We start from the raw sequence: 23,485 nt of genomic DNA, 5'->3' as shown, positions 1-23,485 counted from the left end.
ACTATAAGATTTCCTGCATGCCTTGTCTCAAAATCTGATGTGTAGGCTTGAAAATTAAAGGATGCCATTAGTGTCATATCACCCCAAAACCAATCACTTCAGCATGTCACTTCAGTACTCAGGTCCAGAGCATGATCTGAAAATGAATACAGAGATACAAAAGGAATGAAATATTGGGATTTCCTGTGGCTCATAAAGCACCTCGCTATGCGCATGCAGAAATCACAGCACACACAGAGGCTCCATACAATTATTAACACAGTATTTGTATTGCATTATTGCTGAAACGCTCAACTCTGATTTGATTCAGTTTTCACAGTACTGGCAGGCTAGCCCGACAGTGAATGTTGGTGCTCACAAGAAGTTAGGTAAGACAAGTAACTTGTAGAAGACGGCGAAACAGGTGGCACAGGCAAGAAATAGTCCATTTACATGGATTCTTATGACGCTGTATTCTACAGACTAAGTTCTCACATTAGTGTTACCTATTTTATTTTTTTTTTTAATCAAATAATTCACTCTGCTAACTAGAAATTTAGCACAGAATTCAGTTCCAGTCATTTTTAAGGAACTACAGACTTTAAAGAACACAACCCTATTGATATGGCAATAATAATTCTACCTCATAGTGCAGGAAACCTCCACAGGCAGCTCTCTTTGCCCCACTCTTTCCAACACTCTGCTGTACTTACTCTGCTTCCCTTGTCTGGATTGTTTGGGTTTTTTTTTTGGTTTTAATACTGGGCTGAACCTATTAAAGGTTTACGCATTATTGCAGTTTTATACACTGAGTCTTTGCTGATTATACTTGGTAACTTTCACAGAGGCAGGTGGAGACTTTTTCAAATCCTATGTGTATCTAACACTAACATAACTGTTTTCGTATCTTGGTAAATTATTGTAGAGAATGCGACCAGAAAAAAAGCATCCATTTTCCAGCCCAACTTACAGAGCTCACTTTGTGAGCAAAGCAGCCTACAAAACCAGTAACTCACTGCCCTGTTGAATCGCTCCATGAAGGCTACAGTAGGCTACCTCTAACTGAACTTGAATTTCTGTTGTCAGGTCATGTTAAGTCCCATAATGCTACAACACTGTCAGCTTGAAACAGAACCTGACATCGTGAAAAACAGCCCTACAAATTTGATCTGAAATGATGTGGCAGATGCTACACTGAAACACACAGAGTTTCCAAAAGCAAATGCAGTAACATACCGACCCTCTAGAAGTGACCCTTCAGAGAGGGAAAATATTAGGTGATCTTTCATTATCTATCTGGCAATACATTATGTCTGTCTACACCATAATTTAAGAACTGTCAAGGAATCCATTGCTGAATGATTTCATTAACAACAGGTTAACAACAAAGACTGATGGGACGACGACTGCTAGCCTGAATGCTGTCCTCTATTATAGGCATAAGCACATGAGGCTAAAGACTCAGTCCAAAACTTTGGGTTCTATGTTGGGGATACGGGTAAATCAATTTCTCCCAACACTTCAAAATACTTTCAAAGTGCTCTCGTATCTGTAATTATTGGTTTCCACAGATCAGACTAACGTAACCATTATGGAAATAGCAGATCTCATCCAAGCTTTTTCTAATATTGTATAAAGACCTATAGTTTCTTATAAAAATATGAGAATGAGTTCAACGTACATGCCAAAACACGTTACTTATAAATACATTCACAAGCAAGTGCACGTAGACATAGATAATCAAGCATCTCTTAAGCACACTTTTAAAGGAGGTGTATGTAGCTACCTAACTTCAACAGCATTCACAACTAACTGAAAAATGGTTCTATAAAGGTATGGCAAAACTGGGAACACTTTTGAACAAAATCAGTTTTAAAATGCTCTTTAAAAACTGGAGAACACAAATGATAAAATAAATACTCTTTTGTAGCCAATGCTTTTTGCTAATTTTTAATCAACAGTAATTAATGATTCAGACAACTTCAATTGGGATGTCCAAACTGGAGACAAAAACTTGAAGTTACGCAAAGAAAACATACTTTTTTTTTTTTTTTTTTTTTAAAGTAGCAAATATTATAAACTGGGCAGAAATACATTGACAAATGAGCTCTTCATCTAGTAGTATAGCTGAACTAGGTCCCCTACAGAACTTATAAACAGTGTTATGTTTCTGAGGCTGTAGATTAGTTGCATTTTATTAGTACTGCAGAACTTGCAAAACATAATAAGCTTGTAGGCTTTGTTGTGCTGAAAAGGCTCTTCAATAAATACAAGGGTTAAAAGGAAACAAGCAAGGAAAAACATGCCAAAGGTTGGTAAAGTTTTCATTAAGTGCCTGTTTAATATAAAGATCAATGTGCTGACGGAAGCTGTGCAGTAATGAAATAAAAATTGCCTGCCTGTCAACGAACAGAAAACTAGGGGACAATAATTCCAAAGATAAAAATAAACATTTTCTGTTTACTTTTAAGTTTATTTAATGTATTTGAAAATATGGAAAAAGCACTGTAGGTAAAGAGAGATCCCTGCTATCAAAACATGGTCACCACTGCTGTTCTGGACATCAACACCCAAAAAGGCATCTGCATCCTAAATGAATTTGTTCCTTCTCTCCAGAAGTCTTCCAGAAAGACAGGTATGCCAGAGAAAAAATATTTACCTCTAAAGATACAATATCTACATTAAAGATAGAACATATGTTGAAGCACTGACAAAACTAATTGAAATTACTAGCAAAAACTATACCTCAGTTTCATGAACTAAACTAGTGGATGCAGAGAAGTGTCCCACACAGACACAACAACACAGGCCACCTTCATGGCAACTGCTGGAAAACTGCAACTGGACCATATCCCTCGGTGTGGTCAGTTTGCAGTGGATCCATGTAATTCATAATGATCTGTGACAAGGAGAGGAGAGCTGAGAGAAAAAAAACCTTCTTCGCCGTGATCTAGAGTAATTTTTCCGTGGTGGCCTCTCCATCCTTTAGGTTTGCCCACACTCCTGGAACCTTCAGACACCTCAGAGACTCAAAGCCCTCCTGCCGCCAAACCCTTTCTCCGGTATCACAGCATGAAGCAGAGCCCTGGCAGCGCTGGCATTGCCCTTGTCCTCACAAGGGACAGATGCATCGCCCCATTGTCCAGGCATAATATTTGTCAAGAGATTCTAACAAACAAATTATCCTTGAGAGCATTATGAAACAATTTCTACCCTGATCCACTCTTAATAACAAAACTAAGAAAAAACCCCTCCTGATGTCCTTCTTGCCCCCTTTTGCTAATAGGTGCCTTCTATTAAAAAAAAAATCTTCAATCACAAGAAGAAAACAGGAAGATTAATTAAACATTTGCTATCTAAACAAGACCCACTCTGAAAAGAAAACCTAATCACTTTTATGCAGTAAACCGCTCTGTGTAAACGTATTAAACTTTCAATCATCAGTATACAAGGACATTAGAGAAAAAGAGTATTATCTGAAGCAGAATTACCTTCCAGTCATAACGTTTGCCATATAAGTGTCTGACTGCAATGAAACAGAGAGCAATACAGTCAGAACTCAAAATTATTACGGCATGATAGAACTGAGATTCTGTAATTATTGCCCTTTTAATGCACATTGGGTAGCAAAAACAAGGTCTCAATTATCAAAATGTCTTGGGGAGTAGGAACTAGCTAAGCCATCTTCATTCTGCTGTATTACACTTATTATGTCTCTGTTGGCCTTTATACTTTTTGTCAGCTGCCTTAATAGTGATATGAAACACTACACATTACAGAAAGAAAATTGAGGGGCTTATTGTCATTTTTTTCAAACTTCCCAACAGTAAACAAAACCGTTTAAAAGGAAAGGCCAGCACAGTAAGGCAATGTCTCCTCAGAGTCTCCTGACAAATCATTCTTTTAACATATGGACATTCAGGTGAAAGTCCTTCAAAGTGTGATTAAATACACACTAAAATATTCTACTACCTCAAACTTTCAAACACCTTATCATCATATTTAATTTTTATCTTTCAATTTAACATAGGACATATGTTAATCTCTGAAAATAAATTGAATTTAACCTTGAGACAAGTCCTTCAGTTAATTTTACTTCAGTATCACGCAGGTTACAACTTATTTTACCTTGACTATCATCAGGATTTACAGCCAACCATTTCCAATATTTATCAGCTTGTCTGACTTTAATTATAACAAGCATGGAGCTAACTTCAAATTCGACATCTATCAGATTAAGTTCTCAGAAGCTCTCAGCAAGGTCTAAGCATGAATGCTAACTAAGGTAACAGGGACTTCCTTGTGCTACCCACTTTATATCACGCATTAAGAGCAGGCTGTTGACTGGACTAGAAATCAGGGAGAAGAAGCTTCATACACCAACTGTATGGTAAAGACAGCATTATTGGGGCCGTCTTACCTAGGGAAGCCCCTGATAAGCGAGTGTTTGGCACATACTTTGTTGTATGACAGAAATCATAGATTTTTCTAATGACAGGCCAGAGACAAAGAAGGTAAAACCAAGAACAGAAGAAAATCCTAGGAGGTAGTCAGCTCACGGTACTTAAACATACACCAACTCCTCTAGCTTTGCCGGTTAATTTATGTTTGTGAATCAACATCACATTACCTACATAGCCTGACCTTGCCAAAATAATTCACTCTCCAGGACAGACCAAATTTAATCTAGAAAGCAGAATGGTAAAGAAAGCTACCAGGGCTGCACGGAAACAAAGCTATAACTTGAAAAGCTTTATAATTCTAACAAAAACAGGTACTACACTCATCTCCAAGGGGCTTATGTTGTTGTGTGGCTTTTGTTGCTGTTGTTTTTTGTTTGGTTGGTTTCATTGGTGTTTGGTTGGTTTTGATTGTTTGTCATTTGTTGGTTTTTTATGTATACTTTCAAAGGTGGTGTACGTAGCTAACATTTGTGCTGTGGACAAAGGAACTAGCACAAGAAATTGCACACAGTTTCAATTAAGATAATATGTTCTTATAAAGCCTGAATGTCACACATTAGTTGCTACCCTCCAGCTTTGTAATACTGACTTATTTGGGAACCTGGAAAGCTAGGTGGTTTTTTTTTGTTTTTGTTTGTTTGTTTGTTTTTTTAAAAAGAATAAATAAAAGAAAAAACATTTGCATTTTTTTCCCTGAAAGATTCACCTTTTTAATATGTCTAAATGATACTAAGCCAAACTCCTATTCCTACAGTTTTTTCTGTACTACCTGTGTATTTAAAGCTGAATTTCTAACTGACAGACTCCCGGTAACTAATGTTGATCAACATGAGCACAAACTGCCTTTGTTTACACAGACGCTTACACATTTGTATGTATATTGCTCTGTGTATGAGTGTGCATACAAGTAACATATATATACATTACACACTTATATGCAGCATGAGGACATGAACACAAAAATACACCCTTTGAAATAGTCTAAGCACATGTTCATGGGTGTTGTGTGCATATGGATTTATCCCGTGTTTCTCCTATTTCTTACTGATCCTCCAATGCTACCAATTAGTCTCAGCAACAGGTGGCTAGCTGCAAGGACAGGCATGCAAAATAAACAGCGCTTTCTCAAAAAGCCGGCTCTGCTTTGTTAGCTGCTGTGTCAAAGTACCAGCAGCCACTATCAAAGAGGCTTGTCCCTAATTGTGAAGACTGCACGGAAAGGAAGACAACCAGCTCCTGATTAATGTTACCCAAATGACTCCGCAGCTTTTCATGTTGGGAGGGAGCGCTCGCAAGCGGGAGGAGGACAGAACCGTAACAAGGTCCACACAATTTATATTCCAGTGAAGCCTCTGAAGCAATGTGCGATCACAAAGGGAGAAAGGCAGATCATTTTGAAGGCTCTGACATGCAGCCTTAGCAGCTAAAGTGAGACATAAGCCTCACTGCAATGTGTGACAGTAGTTATGGCTTCTTACCAATTACTTCTAATAGGGGCGGCTCCATTTCCCCATTGCCATGTGAAGCCAGTAGAGAGACAAAGATTGTGCCTTAAATAGACTCACTAACTGCAAAGTGTGTGGCTGTCAGGCGAACCACAAATGAACACAGAAGCCACTTCAGACTTAATAAATACTGATCTAACTTCTTCACCCTTAAAATAAAGAGAACAAAACTGGCTGTGACTACAGCGAGGACCCTCCTGAAGCTTATACTTAGGAAAAAAGAAATAACAACACTGTTGGTCCAATTATCCCTTGCCTTATTAAGTACTCCTTCTCTAACAGATACAACCCTACTATGAAATAATAATCAGAGTTTCTTTTCAAAACTGACGATAAAGTAGGGCCACGGCATATTTTCTGCAAAAGTAAGAATTCACAAGAGATTTGTTTGAAATGTATGAATAACTAAATTTTAGGCTGGCTTCTGTTACTACCTTTTTAATAAGAAACAGGCGCTGGACTTCAGCTCAATCCTCACCATAGCCATCAACTTCCTTTGTGATCAATATTTAACACTTTTAAAAAGCAAATAAATCTAAAACTACACACACACCTGAGACCTGAATGTTCTGAACATTTGAGAGTAACAGAAAAGTTGTGGAAACATCACAGCAAGAGGATATGAACATTGGTTCTAGTATTAGATTTACGGCTGCTGCAATCTGTATGATAACTGGAAGGTTATGGGCCATGTATGTAAACCTGACTGATGAAGGCCAAGTACAAACTACTCTGACTGATAAGAACAAGCTGCATTAAAGTCTGATTGACTGGCTGGGATCAGGATTAGCACGAGGATGACAGGTACATGTGAACATGGCTAGCAGGAGTATATATAAATTCTCCTCCATGATCTGCAGTGTTCTGAGACGTTAAAATTCTATATGGAAAATCCCTTTAAATTCCAGCAAAATTAAGTTTTGCCACATTTTTGAAAATATTTTAATGAAAACATATTCAAAATGCAAAATAATCATTGGACAAAACACATGACATTAAAGGCCAACAAAACTGGGTCATCTCCCTGCATCAGACCTCCAAAAACAACTTCTACGGAACTAAATAAAGTTCAAAGCATAAAGACAAAGCATCCTGCCAGCCTCTATGGTCTTTAAGTTTAAGGACTATTTGGGCTTAATTTTGTTTTAAACTTATGACATTTCATATCAAAAGGTCAAGTTCTGTAAGAGACACCCCATCATAAGACAGACTGTGGGTAGATTCTGGTCTCTGACAGAATGGCTACACCCTACACAAGATTTTTCTAATTAAAAGCTTGTTTGTGAGTGCTTTTATGCATTTCAAATAAATAAACTAGGAATTAAAATCACACATTGCCATTTCTATACAATTACCACAGTAATTAACAGCAATAAAGATTAAACGTTTAAAATTCTTCTTTCAGATCATTATCAGAGTCTTTCCTTTTTCCTTAAAAAAAAACAAAAACAAAAAAAGGCTATTTTCCTCTAACAAAGCATTTCTTTAGCACATAAAGAATTGGCTAAATAAAAAGCAGCTTGGGTGGGAACCCAAGACATATGGGAAAACAAATCTATTTGCATATATCCCCACAGGTCTCCTTTTGCTTGCTAACTTCCAGTCTTTAAATCATTATTAAGGCAAGAAAACATTTAGCTGCTGATTTTTGTTAAAATGTTTTGCTAAAGAGAATACTCAAATCAATATCAATTCCTCATAGCAGCATTTCAACCAAGGGATTTTCTTTTCCAGTTAGGTGAGTAATGTAAATAAGAACATTCAGGAACACATTGATGTAAACATCTCCAAAATCCCTCACATTTACACACACAAAAAAGCCACAGGTATTCTTACCTCCTAATTTTCTAATAAATCCATGACAAAAAACATCCCTATAGATTATGCTGCATCAATACTTGAAAAACAGCAATGGCCACAAATAAGAAGAAATTCGACTAGGCTTTTTGTTTTCTAAACAATCATTCAGAATACCCAGATGGTTCTCCTGATGGTCTAAAACTTAAGCTTTCATCGTTATTAAGAAACAAAGATCTAATTAGCTACCGTTTTGCTGGATAGCAAGGGTAATCTTTCTTCCTACATTAATATTAAAAACCTGCAAAAAAATGTACTGCTCTTCTGCAAAGGGTCAGAGCTGCTCAAATACTTCCCCTGCCCCAGCTGATTATTAGTTTTGTAAGGATTTTCCTTTCCTTCAGGTGGCACTGCCAGCCCTTCTACCTGAGAAAGGTCTCAAATTTGTTTGGTTTTACTACAAAGTTTTACTATAACGTCCTCCTGACATCAGCTGAAGAAGGCAAAACACAGAGGTTAATTAACGCACAAAAGAGATTAAACAACAGAATGGTAGAAACAAACCTGTTCCTGAGCAACAGCAGTTGTGAGCCTCGTGACTTTGTATCTGACGTTTGGATTACCCCATGTTTAGCAATGTCTGACTAAAGCTTTCAGCTTTGCAATCTTCTATAAGACCCTTTTCTTTTGGAATTCCCTGATGTCAAACCTAACTGAGCACCTGTGGCTGCTGGGTTGATGCTTTGCTGTCTAATAGTTTGCAAATGAGTTCAGAGTGCAACGTTTTGCACAGCAGGAATTTGGAGCTCTCTCTGGTACCAACCACTTTTTTTTTCAAAATGTATAGAAAAGGCTTGAGGCCTCTATCGCATTAGATTGATTTGAAATCAGTCAACAAGATCAATGTTATTCAGAACACAAGCAAACTGACAGTCTCAGACCTACAGAGCATAATCACAGGTGCCATATTTTTTCAGGAACCAAATAAAATTCAGCACAAACTGAACGATTCAGTCCTTGCATACATGTAGAGGGCCCATTCTGCAAACGGTTATATGTGTTTCAATTTGAGGCTATAATTAACCTTTACAGCCCCTCTATTGAGTCTAAAGATAGAGCACTTGGCATATGCACACATTTTGCAGGATAGAAGATGATGCCTCCTGGCATGGATGGTATCAGGCCATTGCTTTTAAGTGCCTCATGCAGGTGTTTCCTCACATCAGGCAGACCTTTCTGTGGTAGGATTTGAGCTCAGGAGGAATTCTGAGTATTTTAGATAGGCTACAAATTCTCCAATTCCCTACCTGCGATTACTCATTTATATCCAAATTTCAAGGAGACTATTCGCTCATTTAAAGTTACATGGGTACATCAGTTCTTGCATAATTAGAAAAAATAAGGTAATAAAGATTTCATATTTTTTCTTTATTATTTAAATCAACTCAATCCAGATTCTTTAACTTAAACAATAAAATACATCTCAGTACGAAACAAACCTCCCTCTCTCCTTCCCCCTAAAAAGGAAGATTTAGTTAATTTTTACACTGTATATTTTTAATGTGCTGCAATGAAGTTGGTAAGTTAGTGAAAGCAAACCTTTCCATCACCTTCACTACATGAGCTAAGCCTATAAAAGGAAGCAGACAAACTCACTGTTAACTTTGCAGTTTTCCCTCTTGCCACTTAAGTCTAATAAGAATGTTTTCAACCACATCATGTTATAAACCATCAAATGACTTTTTGATGAAATTGTCTGAAGAGGACCAAAATGTCTTATTGTTCTTTGACATAACCAAACAAAAAACATTCAATATTTCTATTATTGTTAATTATCTAATTTTCTGTCTGTTACTGTTGCACAGCAGAAGTTACTAAACCAGATCCAAAGTGAACTGGCTAAATTACAGTAATCCAAATAGGAAGAGCATGGTCCAAGATTCCACCACAAACCACTTCCACCCCCTAGTGACCTTGCTGCCATCATACCAACGTCACGTCTTTCCACAGCCAGTCCATGTTTCTGCGAGTGTGGCTGCACTTGTCAAACTCACACCTTTCAGGGGTTGTAACCCCTTCTGCTACCATGATTTGGAATTTGGATATTTTCTAGTGGTGTAAGTAGGATCTAAGAGAAACAAAACTTAAATACATCTGCTGCTAATACTCAGTCAACCCCACTAATTGGCCAACAATCCAACACGTAACATGTCCGCCTTTTTTTGCCTCCCACCCTTCCCACTGCAAGGCTGCTTTTGTTATTCCTGTTTTAATACTGTGATATATTGTTTCACTTAATTACAGCTTGTCCAGACTTAAGTGGTTGCACAAGATGGGAGAGAATAACAGATATAAACCACCACAAAGACTCCCACAGATACTACTTTGTACAACAGAGACAGAGTATATCACCACATATTGCATGACAAATGGAGAATGCACTTTGGGAACCAGAACTGTGATTTGGAATCAAATATCTGCAGTCCAGAGTATTTTTTGTTTTTAATGAAATTTAATAAGCTCATATTTACTTCCACACAAGTTAATCATAACACAGCAGCCTTAATGCTGAGCAACAAGGGAAGATCTTCACTTAAAACTCAGCTCACTACTGATCCTTCAGCCAACAAGATTTCTGTTACACCACAAGTGCCTGGTGGGTATCCAGTTAGCTGTTAGTGCTGAGGCTGTGCTGACGTATATATACAATGCCAGAAAATTTGCCCTTTAATTACTCTTCCACAGCAAGGGAGATTCATATTCCTACTGACAAAAATGAAGACAGTTCCTTCCTGTAAAGACTCTGTCATTTGAAGATCAAGGTCATTATACAGTAGAGTTGGTCCTAGCTAATCGATTACTACTTTCTTAACAAAGTTCCCTTGATGTTGTAATATGGCTTTTGGAAGACAAGACATATCTTAATTCCTGTTAATGGCAACGTCAAATATTAATATCAGTGGGCCAAAGAAAAACGACTTTCAAAATCAATGAGGAGTTGCATTAGGACAAATGAGATCTCTGGGTTATGGTCCATTATGCAAGCAAGGCATTTAATATTTCAGGGGCTGAATATTTCTTGGTCTTTTGGTAAACACGTAACAACTACTCTTCCATGGCATAGTTTCTCTATTTTCCTCACTCTGCACAGGTGCTTTGCCAGGAAGAAATTTTGCTGATGATCTAAGCAAATGGTGGCCAGAGCCAGACCAGAGGAAATCAGTCACATTAGAAATGAAATTGAAGACAGCCATAATAAATACCAGAGCTGAATTTCTAACCTGAGTTCCCTTCCACGTCTGCTACACAACGGCTGAAGATTTATCCAGCCAAAGATTCAATTCTTACTGATAGATGAGATGGGCTGCTGGGAAATGGGGACTGCCAATAGTTCCTGACCCCATAAGGCTTTCCAAATTGATGAACTGAACTACTGCCTCCAAACAGTGTTACAGTAGCTATGTTTCCATTCAGAGCTCTCCCATCACAAGGCATCATCAATTAAATTACTGTGAGGGATGTCCCCACTCAATTTTCATCTATTTCTTGAAGCCCTCCACAATTCTCCCATAAGTTTTTGTTAGAAACAGCCTATTTGGGCCTTGATTACTAAAGCAGGAGATGTGAAAACAAAATAACCACTATTAAAAAGGATCTCTGTAGGACTCAATGTTCCCCAGTAATGAGACTAATCCTATTTACTCAATTTGTACACAACACAAAATGCATTATTTCCATTTAAACAAATGCTATAATAATATGATGAATATTAAATCACTCTCCAATGGAACTCAGACATCCAGATTACATTCCTAATGGGCTCTGACTCCGAATAATCCAAATGGCAAAGCTTTTTCCCCCCCTACCTTTTATTTAATTTTTCACAGGCTAATGATGCATTTGCTTCTAAAATGATTGAAATAATTTTCAAAATAACTCCCAAAGCAACAGATCTAAACATTAAATACACAAGAACATAACTGCAGAAGGCACAGAAGGCCTGCACAGCACAATTCAAGGAAGAGCAAAACTCTGTCACCTTTGCACACCTCTGGCTGGGAAGGGAACCTTGAGTATCTGTGGACAGCTGGCTAGACATTAAAAACAAGTTTCAGAACCTTTTTGAAATCAAAGTAAGATGCCTAGCTTATAGTCACAGAAATATCTTAGCAGCCCAACACTCCCCGCATCTCTGCAATTTTTATACAATGAAAAGAGTACAGCTACCTTATCTTGCAGGATGATGCTTTAAAGCGTAAATTGATCAAATGCTACGATAAAAGAACTTCACTAAATGGGTAGTTTAATGTAAAGTCATAAAGGTAGTGTATAACACAGATGACTCCAGCATTGACTAAGTGCACAACTTGGGGTTCTGCTCTGAGCTCAGACGACTCCAAGTGCTTTGAGATCTGCTTGGATGAGGGAGTCTCCAGTTTCACATCAGCTGCGTCCCAAGGAGAGGGAGCATCAAGATGGAAACTTGTACAGTACAAATCCCAACAGTGTCTTACTGACATGAATTCACATTTCTTCGTTTTTTACCATTTCTTGATTAAATAAACTCCTAGGCAGACTATATAACTTATCTTTGTTTGCATTCAACTCTACCTCAAAATCAGTCAAGCTTTGCTTACACTTCTTGATCATTGTCCCTTTTTTTTCAGCTACGTATCTTTCTGTCCCGCTTGCTGTTACAAAAGATAATATTATCTTGTATTTCCATGACAGCGAGGAGAAAAGCCCTTGTATTTGTTTTAATTCACAGTATGAATGATATTTATTTCATATTCCATAAAGTTCACTGCAGTACAGACTATTTACAGTCTTAACTTGTGTTTTCAGAAAAAAAATTTAAAAAAAAAGGACTTTACATTTCCATGCAATCTTGGATTTCCATGCAATCTTGGATTCCATGGATCAGATCATCAGATCTTTCCAGTTCCCAGATACTGAACAAAAGGCTGGTTCAGTCTAATAATTTTGCTGTGTTATATATATATACAAATGCAGTAGTCTACCACTTTACACATATATAAATATATCAAGCACATAAATACTGTGCAGGAGTCATAATAATACACATTTGTTGATAGCCACACAATATGTAGAAAACCATTTTGACCCCCAGGGCTCTATAAAAATCCCATTCCTTACTATACTTTTCCTTTAAAATGATTTCAGGAGTTTTACATTCATTGTGGTCCTCAAGATTAATCCCTTCTATGAAGACAATGACAAATAATGTTATCTCTTCTCTAATGTACTCAGTCAGCATGCTTTACAAGCAGAGGAGAAACAAAAAGAATCCTTCAGAGTACATTCATTCACCATTTATCATAAATCAGTGAAGAAAAGGACTAGTCCTAGTCAAAGGGGTAGCCCCAGCCTATGGAAAGGGTGCTGAAGAAAGCCAGCAAACCCTGAAAAAATTTAGCCATAAGAAAAATAAAGTAGTAAAACACAGTATCTAAATATAAGTAGTGTGAGAAGGAAAAGGAACGTGATTTCTGTCTCAAAAAGGAAGACACGCAGCAGTGATGGGAAGGCACACCAACTCTTAATCGGGTAAAATAAAAAATAAACCCTTTCTATCTGGAAGGGAAGCCAAAGTTGTCCTGCCCAGAGTGGCATCAGAAAGATTACCAGGAGGGACCTGTGTAAAAATGTTTCCTTGATTCCATGTATGGACTGATGCATACACTTACACACAAGCATATACACATGTATGTAAACATACACACACTCCTTTACCACTTTCCTTGAAATCCATAAATATATATGTGTGTGTGTGTATGTATATTAATTCTCTCCCTCTCCCCTATCCTCTTCCATGAAAGACAACAGAGAATGGGAACCCAAGTTCATTGCATATTGAGATATCCAAATACATTTTCTCAGAATGATGGTGTTACTGTCTGAAGCTCTACATATATCCTCCCGGACAGACTTCTAACTTTCTGCTGTTCCACTTCAAGTTATGCATTTATCAAACAATTTCTAAATGAATGTATAAACATTCGCTCTCTAAGAAATGTGAACTAAAGAGACTCCCTTCTGGAACCGTTTTTTCAGACTCCCTCCTCAAGCATACCAAATCATCTTGCTATTTCTCCTCATTTTCACATGCCCAAACAAGTAGTTTAGCCTTATGCCATGGCTTGAAAAGCCAAGAGATTCAAACAACCATCAGTCAGGCAAAAAAAGTCCAAGAACTATAGACCTTCTGCAGATGACATCTACAATTTTCAAAGACCTCTCTGTTCAAAATGAATTAATTTGCACCCTCCAGTTCCAGGCTGCTGAACTTCGCACTTTCTTTAGACAGCATGTGCTTTATTATGAAACATTTCTCTGTTTCAGAATATAAAGCAGAAAAATAGAGTTGCCAATAGCCACCAGTTCCTGCAAAGTTGAGCCTGGAGACTGTCCACTAAACTGTTACAATAGATAGGAAAAGACACAGTAAAGAATGCACAATGAGTGCTTTCAGGACTAGATTAATAATCACTTTTGACCAGATGACTGAGCTGAAAAACTGCTGGAAAACTACTTCTAATCAAGCCTTTCATTTAATTTTTCATTAACATCCCTCCAGATTTATATTTCTGAAGTCTTTTAAAATACAAACTGATTTTAAGAATAACCGTTTTGCATAAAGAGCACAAGCCTTCCATTTTGAGTGTCATTCCACAACATTTTGAATTTTTCAAAAGAACTTACATTTTGAAAGGTTGAAATTATATCCTTAACTTGCCTTGAATTTATGAGCAAGACAAGTTGCTTGAAACTGCTCAAACTGTTTGTCCAAGGGTCTCTGACTGGCCTCTACTACCACTGAACTTCCAGGTAGGTTATGATAGCACTCATTCAGAATAAAGGCTTTACCATAACTTTAAGATCATTTGTATATCAGGCATTGCCCTGAAGGTATTTAGTGAATAGCTTTTATGGGAAACAACCTCTGTCTGCTGCTCCCATACCCTGCTAGGAACTGTGGGGAGCAGTAGGAACAGGGACGTCTTACTTCTGCTATTAGCATGCTTACTCACATACTTTAAAAATTAAAGTACTAAAATTAATTTATAAGTAATAATTTGAAGTGAAATTGACTTTCTCTAATGACATTTAGTGTTACATACTGCAGTGCATTACTAAATAAAAAAACTACTATCAAAAATGACAAAAATCCATGCTTACTTTAAGTAGGCCAATTACTTTAAGTGCTGCTACAGTCAGAAAAGTGATTCAAGGATAAATATGGGAACATACAATGCTGTTTCTTCAACAGCTTCTAGACCGAATTCAATGTAAAAGTCAAAAGGTCAACTTTTTTTTTCATATATCCCATGGCATCACAAAACTCCCTGCAGGACTCGTAGAACTTGGCTGAAATCTTTATTTCCTGACATTCTCTGCAGCAGCAATGCTGATTATACTTTATGTTATGAGACACTCTGCTCACAGGAATGTCTTCTTTTTTTCCGGGTAGAAATGGAAGATTTCACATTTGTCTGGAGTCTAGGCATCCTGTATCCCTGGTTATGCATTAATAACTAGGTGGAGCAGAATTCGTGTAGAATAAATGCTTGGAGGATTCTGTTCCTTGTTAGATGAAAAGGTGCTTAGGCCCAGTCTATTTATCCCTTTATCATCTTATACAGCAGCACCAATGATAGACATGTCCAAGGACTCCCTCCCAAAGGAATTCCTGTTGCAGATTGATGACAATAAAGAAGTTATGTTTCTCTGTGGCTGTCTGCTTAAATTCTATGCATTTTACACTTCGAACACAGCAAGCCCAATTCAAGCTTCTCTCCAAGAGTTCCAGCGTGCTCCAACCAACTGAAAAACCCATGTATTTTTAATAATACAAGCAAACTCAACCACACCAGTACATGCAGAAGAAGTCTAACACTTTCTGGTAGTGTCAGATTTGCTGAACAGGCACATACCAACACATGTGAAGTTGGTTCAACATTTCTCAAGTGCCAAATTCCCTGTATTTGCATTAAACAAGGTATGTTCACTGGAAAAGCCTGTCAAGAAATATGGCAGCCCTAGTGATACAGAAGTAGTCGTCTGACAGCTGAAATGATGATTCAGAAAGCAGAAGATAACTTATGTTATACTGACAAGAACAGAAGAAATCTTAAAGACAAAATAAAGCAGGGAAGACAACAGTACTTTATGTGCAAATGTTCTACTGTGCTTTCATTGTGACAGCCAATGCTTCATATCACAACTGATTTGCAGAGTTACACATGGATCGAGTGAAACCATGCATTTCTCAATTTTCATTACCATATAACTTCATAAATTAAATAATTGCAAGAGTAGTGGCCTGCACAAAGGGTCCTTTACAAAGGAGATATCATGCCAGGATCAATAGCTAGCTGTAAAACTATTGATATAATAATTCCTGTTCCTTCCAATCAAAAGTGAGGCCCTTGACAGGTACGACTTAGAAATAAAATCGCCATTTAATTGCTGTAGGGAACAAAATTTCCCAGGAAGCTCGCTACATTGAAAACCACATTATTTCTACATAGCAAGATTCATAAGGAAGCATTCAAAATTAATGTGGTATCAATTATCAGAATAAAAATAAAATAGATCTCTAATAATAAAAATTAAAAAACAAAATTGAAAAGAATTTATAATTCAATACAATAGGCATTTACGTTTGGGGCTTTTTCCCTCTAAGAACAAAGGTTCAGGACAGATCAGAAAGGTCTAAAATTCTTCAGTAGTTTATTCCTTAAAGCTTTTGTACAACTTTTTTCTTAACCAGATAACATGCAATTATTGACACCAGAAATTAAGAACAAAAAAACTGCAGCTCCCTTTCACAGGTCTAATACAATTTTCATTGGCAAAACAAATCATAACAAAACAATCCTAACAAAAATCTTGTTTGTCTTACATTTTGTAATACGGGTATGTGTACATATAAGAAGGAAAGCAGAGAGACTGGATATAACCACAGAGACAAAGTGTTTTTCAACAGTAAGAATAATCTAGTGAAAACATAGCTATTACATTTCTCTTCAGAAATATGACTTGGTATTGCTCATTGTTTTCATTTTTACATCCAGTTTCCAAAATCCTTCTCAAATCCTTCCTCTAACCATACAGCTATTTATTTGCTCACCCTAGAAGCAAACTTTCAACTGTTTACTACCCAACCTTATCTGTGGGCAGCACAGATTTTAACTTATAGTCATTTTAGAGCTTGGTAAGATTCTTTACAAAACTTGCCACACTACCAATTTTTGTGTCAGAAATTTTGATTACTGATGCTTCTACATCCAGGAGGTCAGCAAAATAAAACATTAAACTTTCCAGCAGGCCTTTACACACTGATGCAATATATGTAGAGGCACAAAAGATGCTCCTGTAGAGGAAAAAGCAATTCAGAACACATCAGCACAGCTGAAGATTTTTAGAATGACACAACACATCTGACTTCTGTTGCAAGTTTTTTAACAGGTGAGTAGATTTAATTCCACAGAGCACCTTCAGAGAGCTGTTGACAAACTTAGGGTCAATTCATTTTTTTCCCCCAGAAAGTTAATGTCAATGCCATGCTTTGGCATGGGATTTTCATAAAGACACTTTAAGCAGAATAATGCATTTAACATGACCCTAGTCCCTTGAGTCCTTACTGGAATCGCCTTATTCCTGAATACGCCACTTAATTCTGCTGCCTAAAGAATTTCTAAAGACATTTCAAACACTGGTTCAGTCACACTGGGAGAAAGGTTTTTCTTTCCATTTCACAGATGGGCAAGGGAAGCATACAGGGCTAGAAAGCCTTCTCAGGATGACGTAGCAAAGAATAGCAGGGATAGAGACAGGGCTCAGACTGTCTCATTCTAGCCCTGAGCTCCAATAGCTCTACAGCTCATCAGAAAGAGAGGAAACTTGTCCTGTTTCAGCTATGACTGACTTGCTATAGTGCCTAGCCATCATGTTCATATCAGGCAGCAGTCTCATCAGCAGACAGCTCCCACTGAGATCAATGGGGAGTAGATTACCCTGCATCTTCTGAAATTATGCATAAACCATTAATGAGAAAAGGGGAAAAACAAGGGCTGAGTCATGAAGATGTAGTATCCATATGAACTGTTATCTTTCCTTATTCAAACATAGGAGAACTGTATGGATATGTATCAACTGACCTCTCCCCCATTGGTACTGCTCAGGAGAGCAGTGTATCAAGAAGAGTTTGAATGCTGCAACTATCAAAGTCTGAGGTCTTTGAAAAGTCACTTCTCCAGAATCAAGCTATTACCCCTTTCTTGCTATTATCCATTTTTCACCACAAGTGAAAAAATCTAAAAGCTGGTTTCAGGTTAGGTGGAATGCCACAGTTCGTACCCTGCTTCTACCATTTTCATTCAGCAATCTTTCTCTTTAAAACTTCCGCATTTTTCCTGTGAAATCTCTTCATTTCTTGTTACAGAATTTAAGGCATTTTACTGGAAAGGACCATATTCTTTCACTGCAGTTGTACAGACAGATTTCTCCCTGTAGCATCAGTGTAAAACAAGGCATATTTTATCATAAACACAGCAATATTAAGCTTGCTAGGCTATTCAGTGACTACTCTGTATTTCTAATTGCCAAGTCCGTTACTTTTCCTTAGTTTAGCCAGTACAGATATTATAATCCAAAATGTACATCTGATAAGGGACAAGTAGTTCATGAGGCAAATAATTTTCTGCTCCAGTATAGCACAGCATTACTATAAACACAGGACTTCTTTAAGTTGTGCAGTGTTATTTAGTCTTTAGAAAACCTGACAGTTTCCACAAGGAGAACGCCAAGGGATTGGCTGGTTTTTAGCTATCAGCAGATGGACAAATTAAAACATTACTCGAGGGAACAGTATAACTTGCAGAGAGCAGGTAGAGAAGAACCGTTTATTAGAGCGAACCACAAAAGCACAGTGCTGGAAGCTCTCTGTAATCATAAAGACGTGTTCTTCAAGTGACCTCCCTCCTTGTGGCCAGCACTCAGCCCTGCACTCTGGGCAGGGAGGCGATGCTGGAGATGGGTGGGCAGGACTGTGCCCAAACCATCTCAGGAGGGCAATGGCCATGCCCGGGGAGTTGGGCTGCTGCTCTGGAGCTCAGCGTGGAACATCCTGGCAACAAGGTTATTTATCCCCCATTCACAGATGCCTGCCTGGAGCTGGCAAGGCTCAGCTGGCTTCTAGTGGAATTAGTAGAAGATAGTTGCCATATCTGAGAGGAAGAGGAGAGGCAACAGCACATGGGCAGCGGCAGCATGCAGCACACTCTCCACTGGAAGGAACAGAATGCCTGTGGCAACTTTCCATCCCCTTTTAGTGTCTATCTTACTGGTATAGACTGAAGGTCAGTCTGTGATAAATGGAAAAGATAAATTTGATTGTAACTGAATTTACAGAGTATGTGAATTAAGCGTTTCAGGACCTGGTACTGAGATGTTAACCCTTTGCAGAGAGAGGCAAAGAAACTTGGATCTACTACTGAAATAAGCGACAGCAGAATTCAGTAACCAGGTTTACTGCCAGACAAAATGGGTGACAGCAGTTTGTACATAGAGCATTAATGGTGTTACCAGGGCCAGGATTCCAAGGGGTTGAAACAGCACCCTTTGAAGGTACCCAAATCAAGCAGTTTTGGAAGGTTAAAGCTACAAATCAGGAAGAGAGAAACAACGGTAACTAGAAAAGGGTGTTTGTAAGACATCCTTTCAAGAGTTTTCTTTCCCATTCTTGGAAATAACTGTTAGAATAATTTTACCTTTTTAAGCCAAATTCTCTGCTATATAGTGACGTTTTCATCACTACCAGAAGGCCACCAAAAGAACACCTACCATGTACATTGCGGTTTTTGCTTTCAAAACATTCACTGATCAGGTGTTACTTAGGATAGCAATTACATACCCATTTATTTGCTGGGTTGCTAGATTTTTGAGTCTAGAGATAAACTCTACAAGTACCACAGTAGTCTTCTCATTATTAAAATAATTCTATATAATTAATAGGATGTTAGAAGCCTTGGTTGATTTCCCACTAAAAATCACCCTTATTATCTTCAATCTGCCTGTTGAAGAAACAGCAAGTGACATCTCTAACAGGCAAAAACAAGTGTTTCAGAACTCATTCAAGTTCAGGACTCTTTGCACAGCCTTTATGAATTGTTGTGGCTTTTTGGTTGGTTGGTTGGGGTTTTTCCTGTTTGTTTCCTTGGGTTTTTTTAACCAAAAGTAGCTCAATTTCAAAGCCAAAGATGTTATTTCTCTCTGATTCACCATTGAAAAATATGTTGTTATATAGGGAGAATTCAAATAAATAGCTATTTTGCAATTGTGAAAGTATAGTTATAAAATCTAAACTATATGTACAGATTCCCATAAGATTATTTTTCCAACTGCAATTTAACCTTATTTTCTTTGTATTCTCTTCATAGTAACTCAGCACACCAAAGCTTATGCATCACATTTTAAATGTAAAGTGTTTTCAGGGTTTTAAAGCATACCATAGAAAATTTATTTTCTATCAATTGTGCAGAGGAGAAGGGGAACTGTATTAAAAAAAAAAAAAGTTATGCACACAGTTCACTTTTAGTCTGAGAGCTTGGTACAAAGAGAGATTTATTTTTTCCTTGCTGCTTTACACCCATCATAAGGTACTAAATTCGCTTGGGCAAAGACTCCTTTTCCTCAAGTTTCAGCCCAAAGTAAAGATTTTGCTGAAGGAGAGGCATCAGATGTAGTAAGAATGCTAACTCTACCATTTGGTTTAATGCCAGAAAGTGTATCACTGAGAAATTTAGTCCAAATGGAGAATAGTGTGAGGAAGCATGTGAAAAAAGAAATGGTAATAGTTATTGTGAGAATTAATTTTTAAAGAGAACAGTACTCAGCTTTGATAGAAAGTGTTTTCTGGGAATGGGTAGAGGCCATGTTGAACTTGCTTGCGCAGCTATGTGACCTCTGCCAATCAATGTCAACACTTTATTAATATTTAACTGAAAAAGTGTGAGATGATTCAAACTTCGTCTGTCTTGCTAGGTGTTGCTAAGCAACTTTGCTGCTTGTCTGAGAACTCGTTTTCACAGCAACCTTTCCTTCAAAGCAAAGACCTACATCCACTTGAAACACTTTCCCCTTCGTCAATGAAGAACCCAGCAAGTTATATTCCACCCCTCCCTTTATATTTTCCTCTCCATTTCCCAGTTAAAAAGAAATCAATTTAATAGTGCCTGAAATTCCTCACTTACCGTAATCGCTGTCATAAAACACTATGAATTTCTGCCACCGCAGCTCAGTGACCAGTTTCAGCATCACATCGTTGAGGCGGACGGGTGGGCGGGCGGCCAGTGTGTATTCCTCCTCCTCCAGGCTGGGGTTCAGGTGGCAGGCGGTGCGCGGGGAGCCCCCTGTGTTGCGCTGTACAAAGAGGTGCGGGATGTGCATGGCATCTGTCAGGGACTGCAGGGCGTTGGCCGAGGCACAACCAGTGGATGTCACTAAGGCCAAGATCCCCAAGGTCATCAGGTCACAGGCTGGAGAATACAAGAAATACAGCAGGGTTAGAACAAGCCCAGCAAGTCCTTTGGTCAACCTAGATGCTAAGAAGGGAACAAGACAGGCTTTACCCTTGCCATTAACACAGAGCTGAAATGAATTCTATTACAGTATCAGCCGAAGCCTTTCAGAGATAGGTCGCGCAGCATTACAGTAGGAGACAGTATCTGCAATCTGTACCGATAAGACTAAGTTGAGGACAGATAACATTACTACTGTCATTTCTTCAAACAGGAACTGATGCAAATGGAGATTATGGCTCTTGCTTCAGGTCATTTCTGGTGGAAGCAGGAACTTAACTCCCATTTTTAAAAGACACTTCACTGCTTTTACCTCTTAGTCTTTGTTGTGAACATTGGATGAAGACTTCGGACAATAAAGAGCAATTTCAGTTTCAAGGATGTGTCTTACAGAATAGAGTTTTGAAGGATTTTTAAACTGATGAAAAAATATTCACTGTATGTCTCAGAGCAATGAAGAAACAACAAAGACACTCCTTAGAACAAAGACAATGCACAAATGACTAAACAATTATTAATAACAATAGCTGTTTTTAAAAAGATCTGCAAAAGTATGTACCATTTTAAAAAACTGCTTACACCTTTGAGTCTATCCATTTTTGAGAATGAAGTGTTAGGTGAATTTTAAACACAGTCCATGCAGGTTGGGTAGCCCTGGGCGGAGCCCTGTGCAGCCCTGCTCTGCTGCTCAGCAACCGTTTTGGTTGGAAAAGACCTTTGAGATCATCAAGTCCAACTGTTAACCTCGCACAGCTTGATCTTCCAGGGCTCCTCCAGATAAGACATCCCTATACTCTGCTGAGGTCGGGAAGTGTTTCCAGCCAAGGTCCACAGCCATAACTCAGCAGCTATTCAGTCAGTGGTGGTGGTAAGACACTGTAAGACTGTAAAGCAGCAGAGCCGCTAACGCCTGGTTTTACTAACGCTCTTGAATAAGGTGCAGCAAAATTGGCCGCTGGGAGCTCAGCACAGGAGTGCTGCATCAGCCCTGCAGGGGCGTGTGGCACCTCCTAATTTTCTCCGCCTTTGAAGAGGGCTGAGGGAGAGCTCAGGGTGTCACTGGCAGTTTCAGTCCCCTAGCAACCACCTGCACAAGCACAGCCTGCCCAAAGGAAACCAGTTGCTCTGCTTCCCCAGGACAAAGGCCCACCATCATAGAGCTCCCACAGGAAGTGGCCAGTGATGCTCCACAGTCCAGCTGCAGTCTGCATAAGTTAGCTCAAAGTGGATAAACAGAAGAGCCTCTGGGGTGTAATTCAGAGCCCTGCTGGGACATGCAGAGTAGCTGAGCAGGAAATTCAGCTTCCAGCAGAAGAGAGGAGGCTGATGGTGCCTCCCTGGCACAAGATGACTGCCTGCACGGGGCCCTGCTGCTGGGGCACCTGTCAGGTCTGGTGATATGGGGGAGATTTGCTGCCACCCTAGCACTGACCCACCATCTCTGATCTCCCGTGAAAACAGATTGAGTTGGAAGGTACAAAAATGAACATAGTGTATCAAAAGCATTTAGTTTTCCTCCTCTAAACAGAAAAGTATGTTTCCACTTACAGAGACCAAAAAGTCAAAGGGACTGGACAGGTTATGCATAATTAATAGTAATTAACAGTTAATTGTTAATCAATACTAATTGCATAAAGGCACAGTAATTAAATACATAAAACTGCTTCTAATGCAACCAATGAACCATTTCACCAAATATTTTAATACACCAGACATAAAATATATTTCAGTTTCATATGAGATAGCAGAAAGAAATGTTAGATCTTTTGTACACGTAGACGATCCAACACGTATCCTAATGCAACAGACAGAGATGAAGTGCTTTTAAAATTATTTCCTTGATGGTCTTTACAATAAACATATGTCAGCTGCATTATCTAAATTTACTCTCTGTTGATTATAGCTATATGAAATTGTTCTTTGTTTTTCCTGAGAGCTGACCTGATTTAACAGCAGGGAGGCATTACATTTGCCAAATGGGAGACCCAGGTTCGGGAACAGATTTGATTTCCCAGGCTTCTTGCCAGAGAAAACTGAACATGTCATACAGGTAATTTATTTAGTCACAGTAGGGGAGGGAACAGAGAAGTGAGAACAGAGGGAGAGAACAGCAGAGCTGAGCTATAAACCCCTGCAG

The 23,485-nt window shown here is 38.4% G+C and overlaps 1 protein-coding gene across 12 annotated transcripts in view; it reads right to left on the bottom strand.

Moving 5' to 3' along the window:
• Positions 1 to 23,485, bottom strand: part of GRID1 (glutamate ionotropic receptor delta type subunit 1) — a 564,590-nt gene that overhangs the window by 285,308 nt on the left and 255,797 nt on the right. For all 12 annotated transcript variants that reach the window (XM_065067788.1, XM_021297291.2, XM_065067780.1 and 9 more), the window contains one exon: positions 21,022 to 21,306. In XM_065067788.1, coding sequence (XP_064923860.1) covers positions 21,022 to 21,295 — 274 coding nt within the window. In that variant the 5' untranslated portion in view covers positions 21,296 to 21,306. The remainder of the gene's footprint in view (positions 1 to 21,021; positions 21,307 to 23,485) is intronic.

Source organism: Columba livia, chromosome 6 (genome assembly GCF_036013475.1).
Source record: "Columba livia isolate bColLiv1 breed racing homer chromosome 6, bColLiv1.pat.W.v2, whole genome shotgun sequence".
Classification (NCBI taxonomy): domain Eukaryota; kingdom Metazoa; phylum Chordata; class Aves; order Columbiformes; family Columbidae; genus Columba; species Columba livia.
Note: the sequence above shows the minus strand (reverse complement) of the source record. Positions and strands in the feature narration are given on the sequence as shown.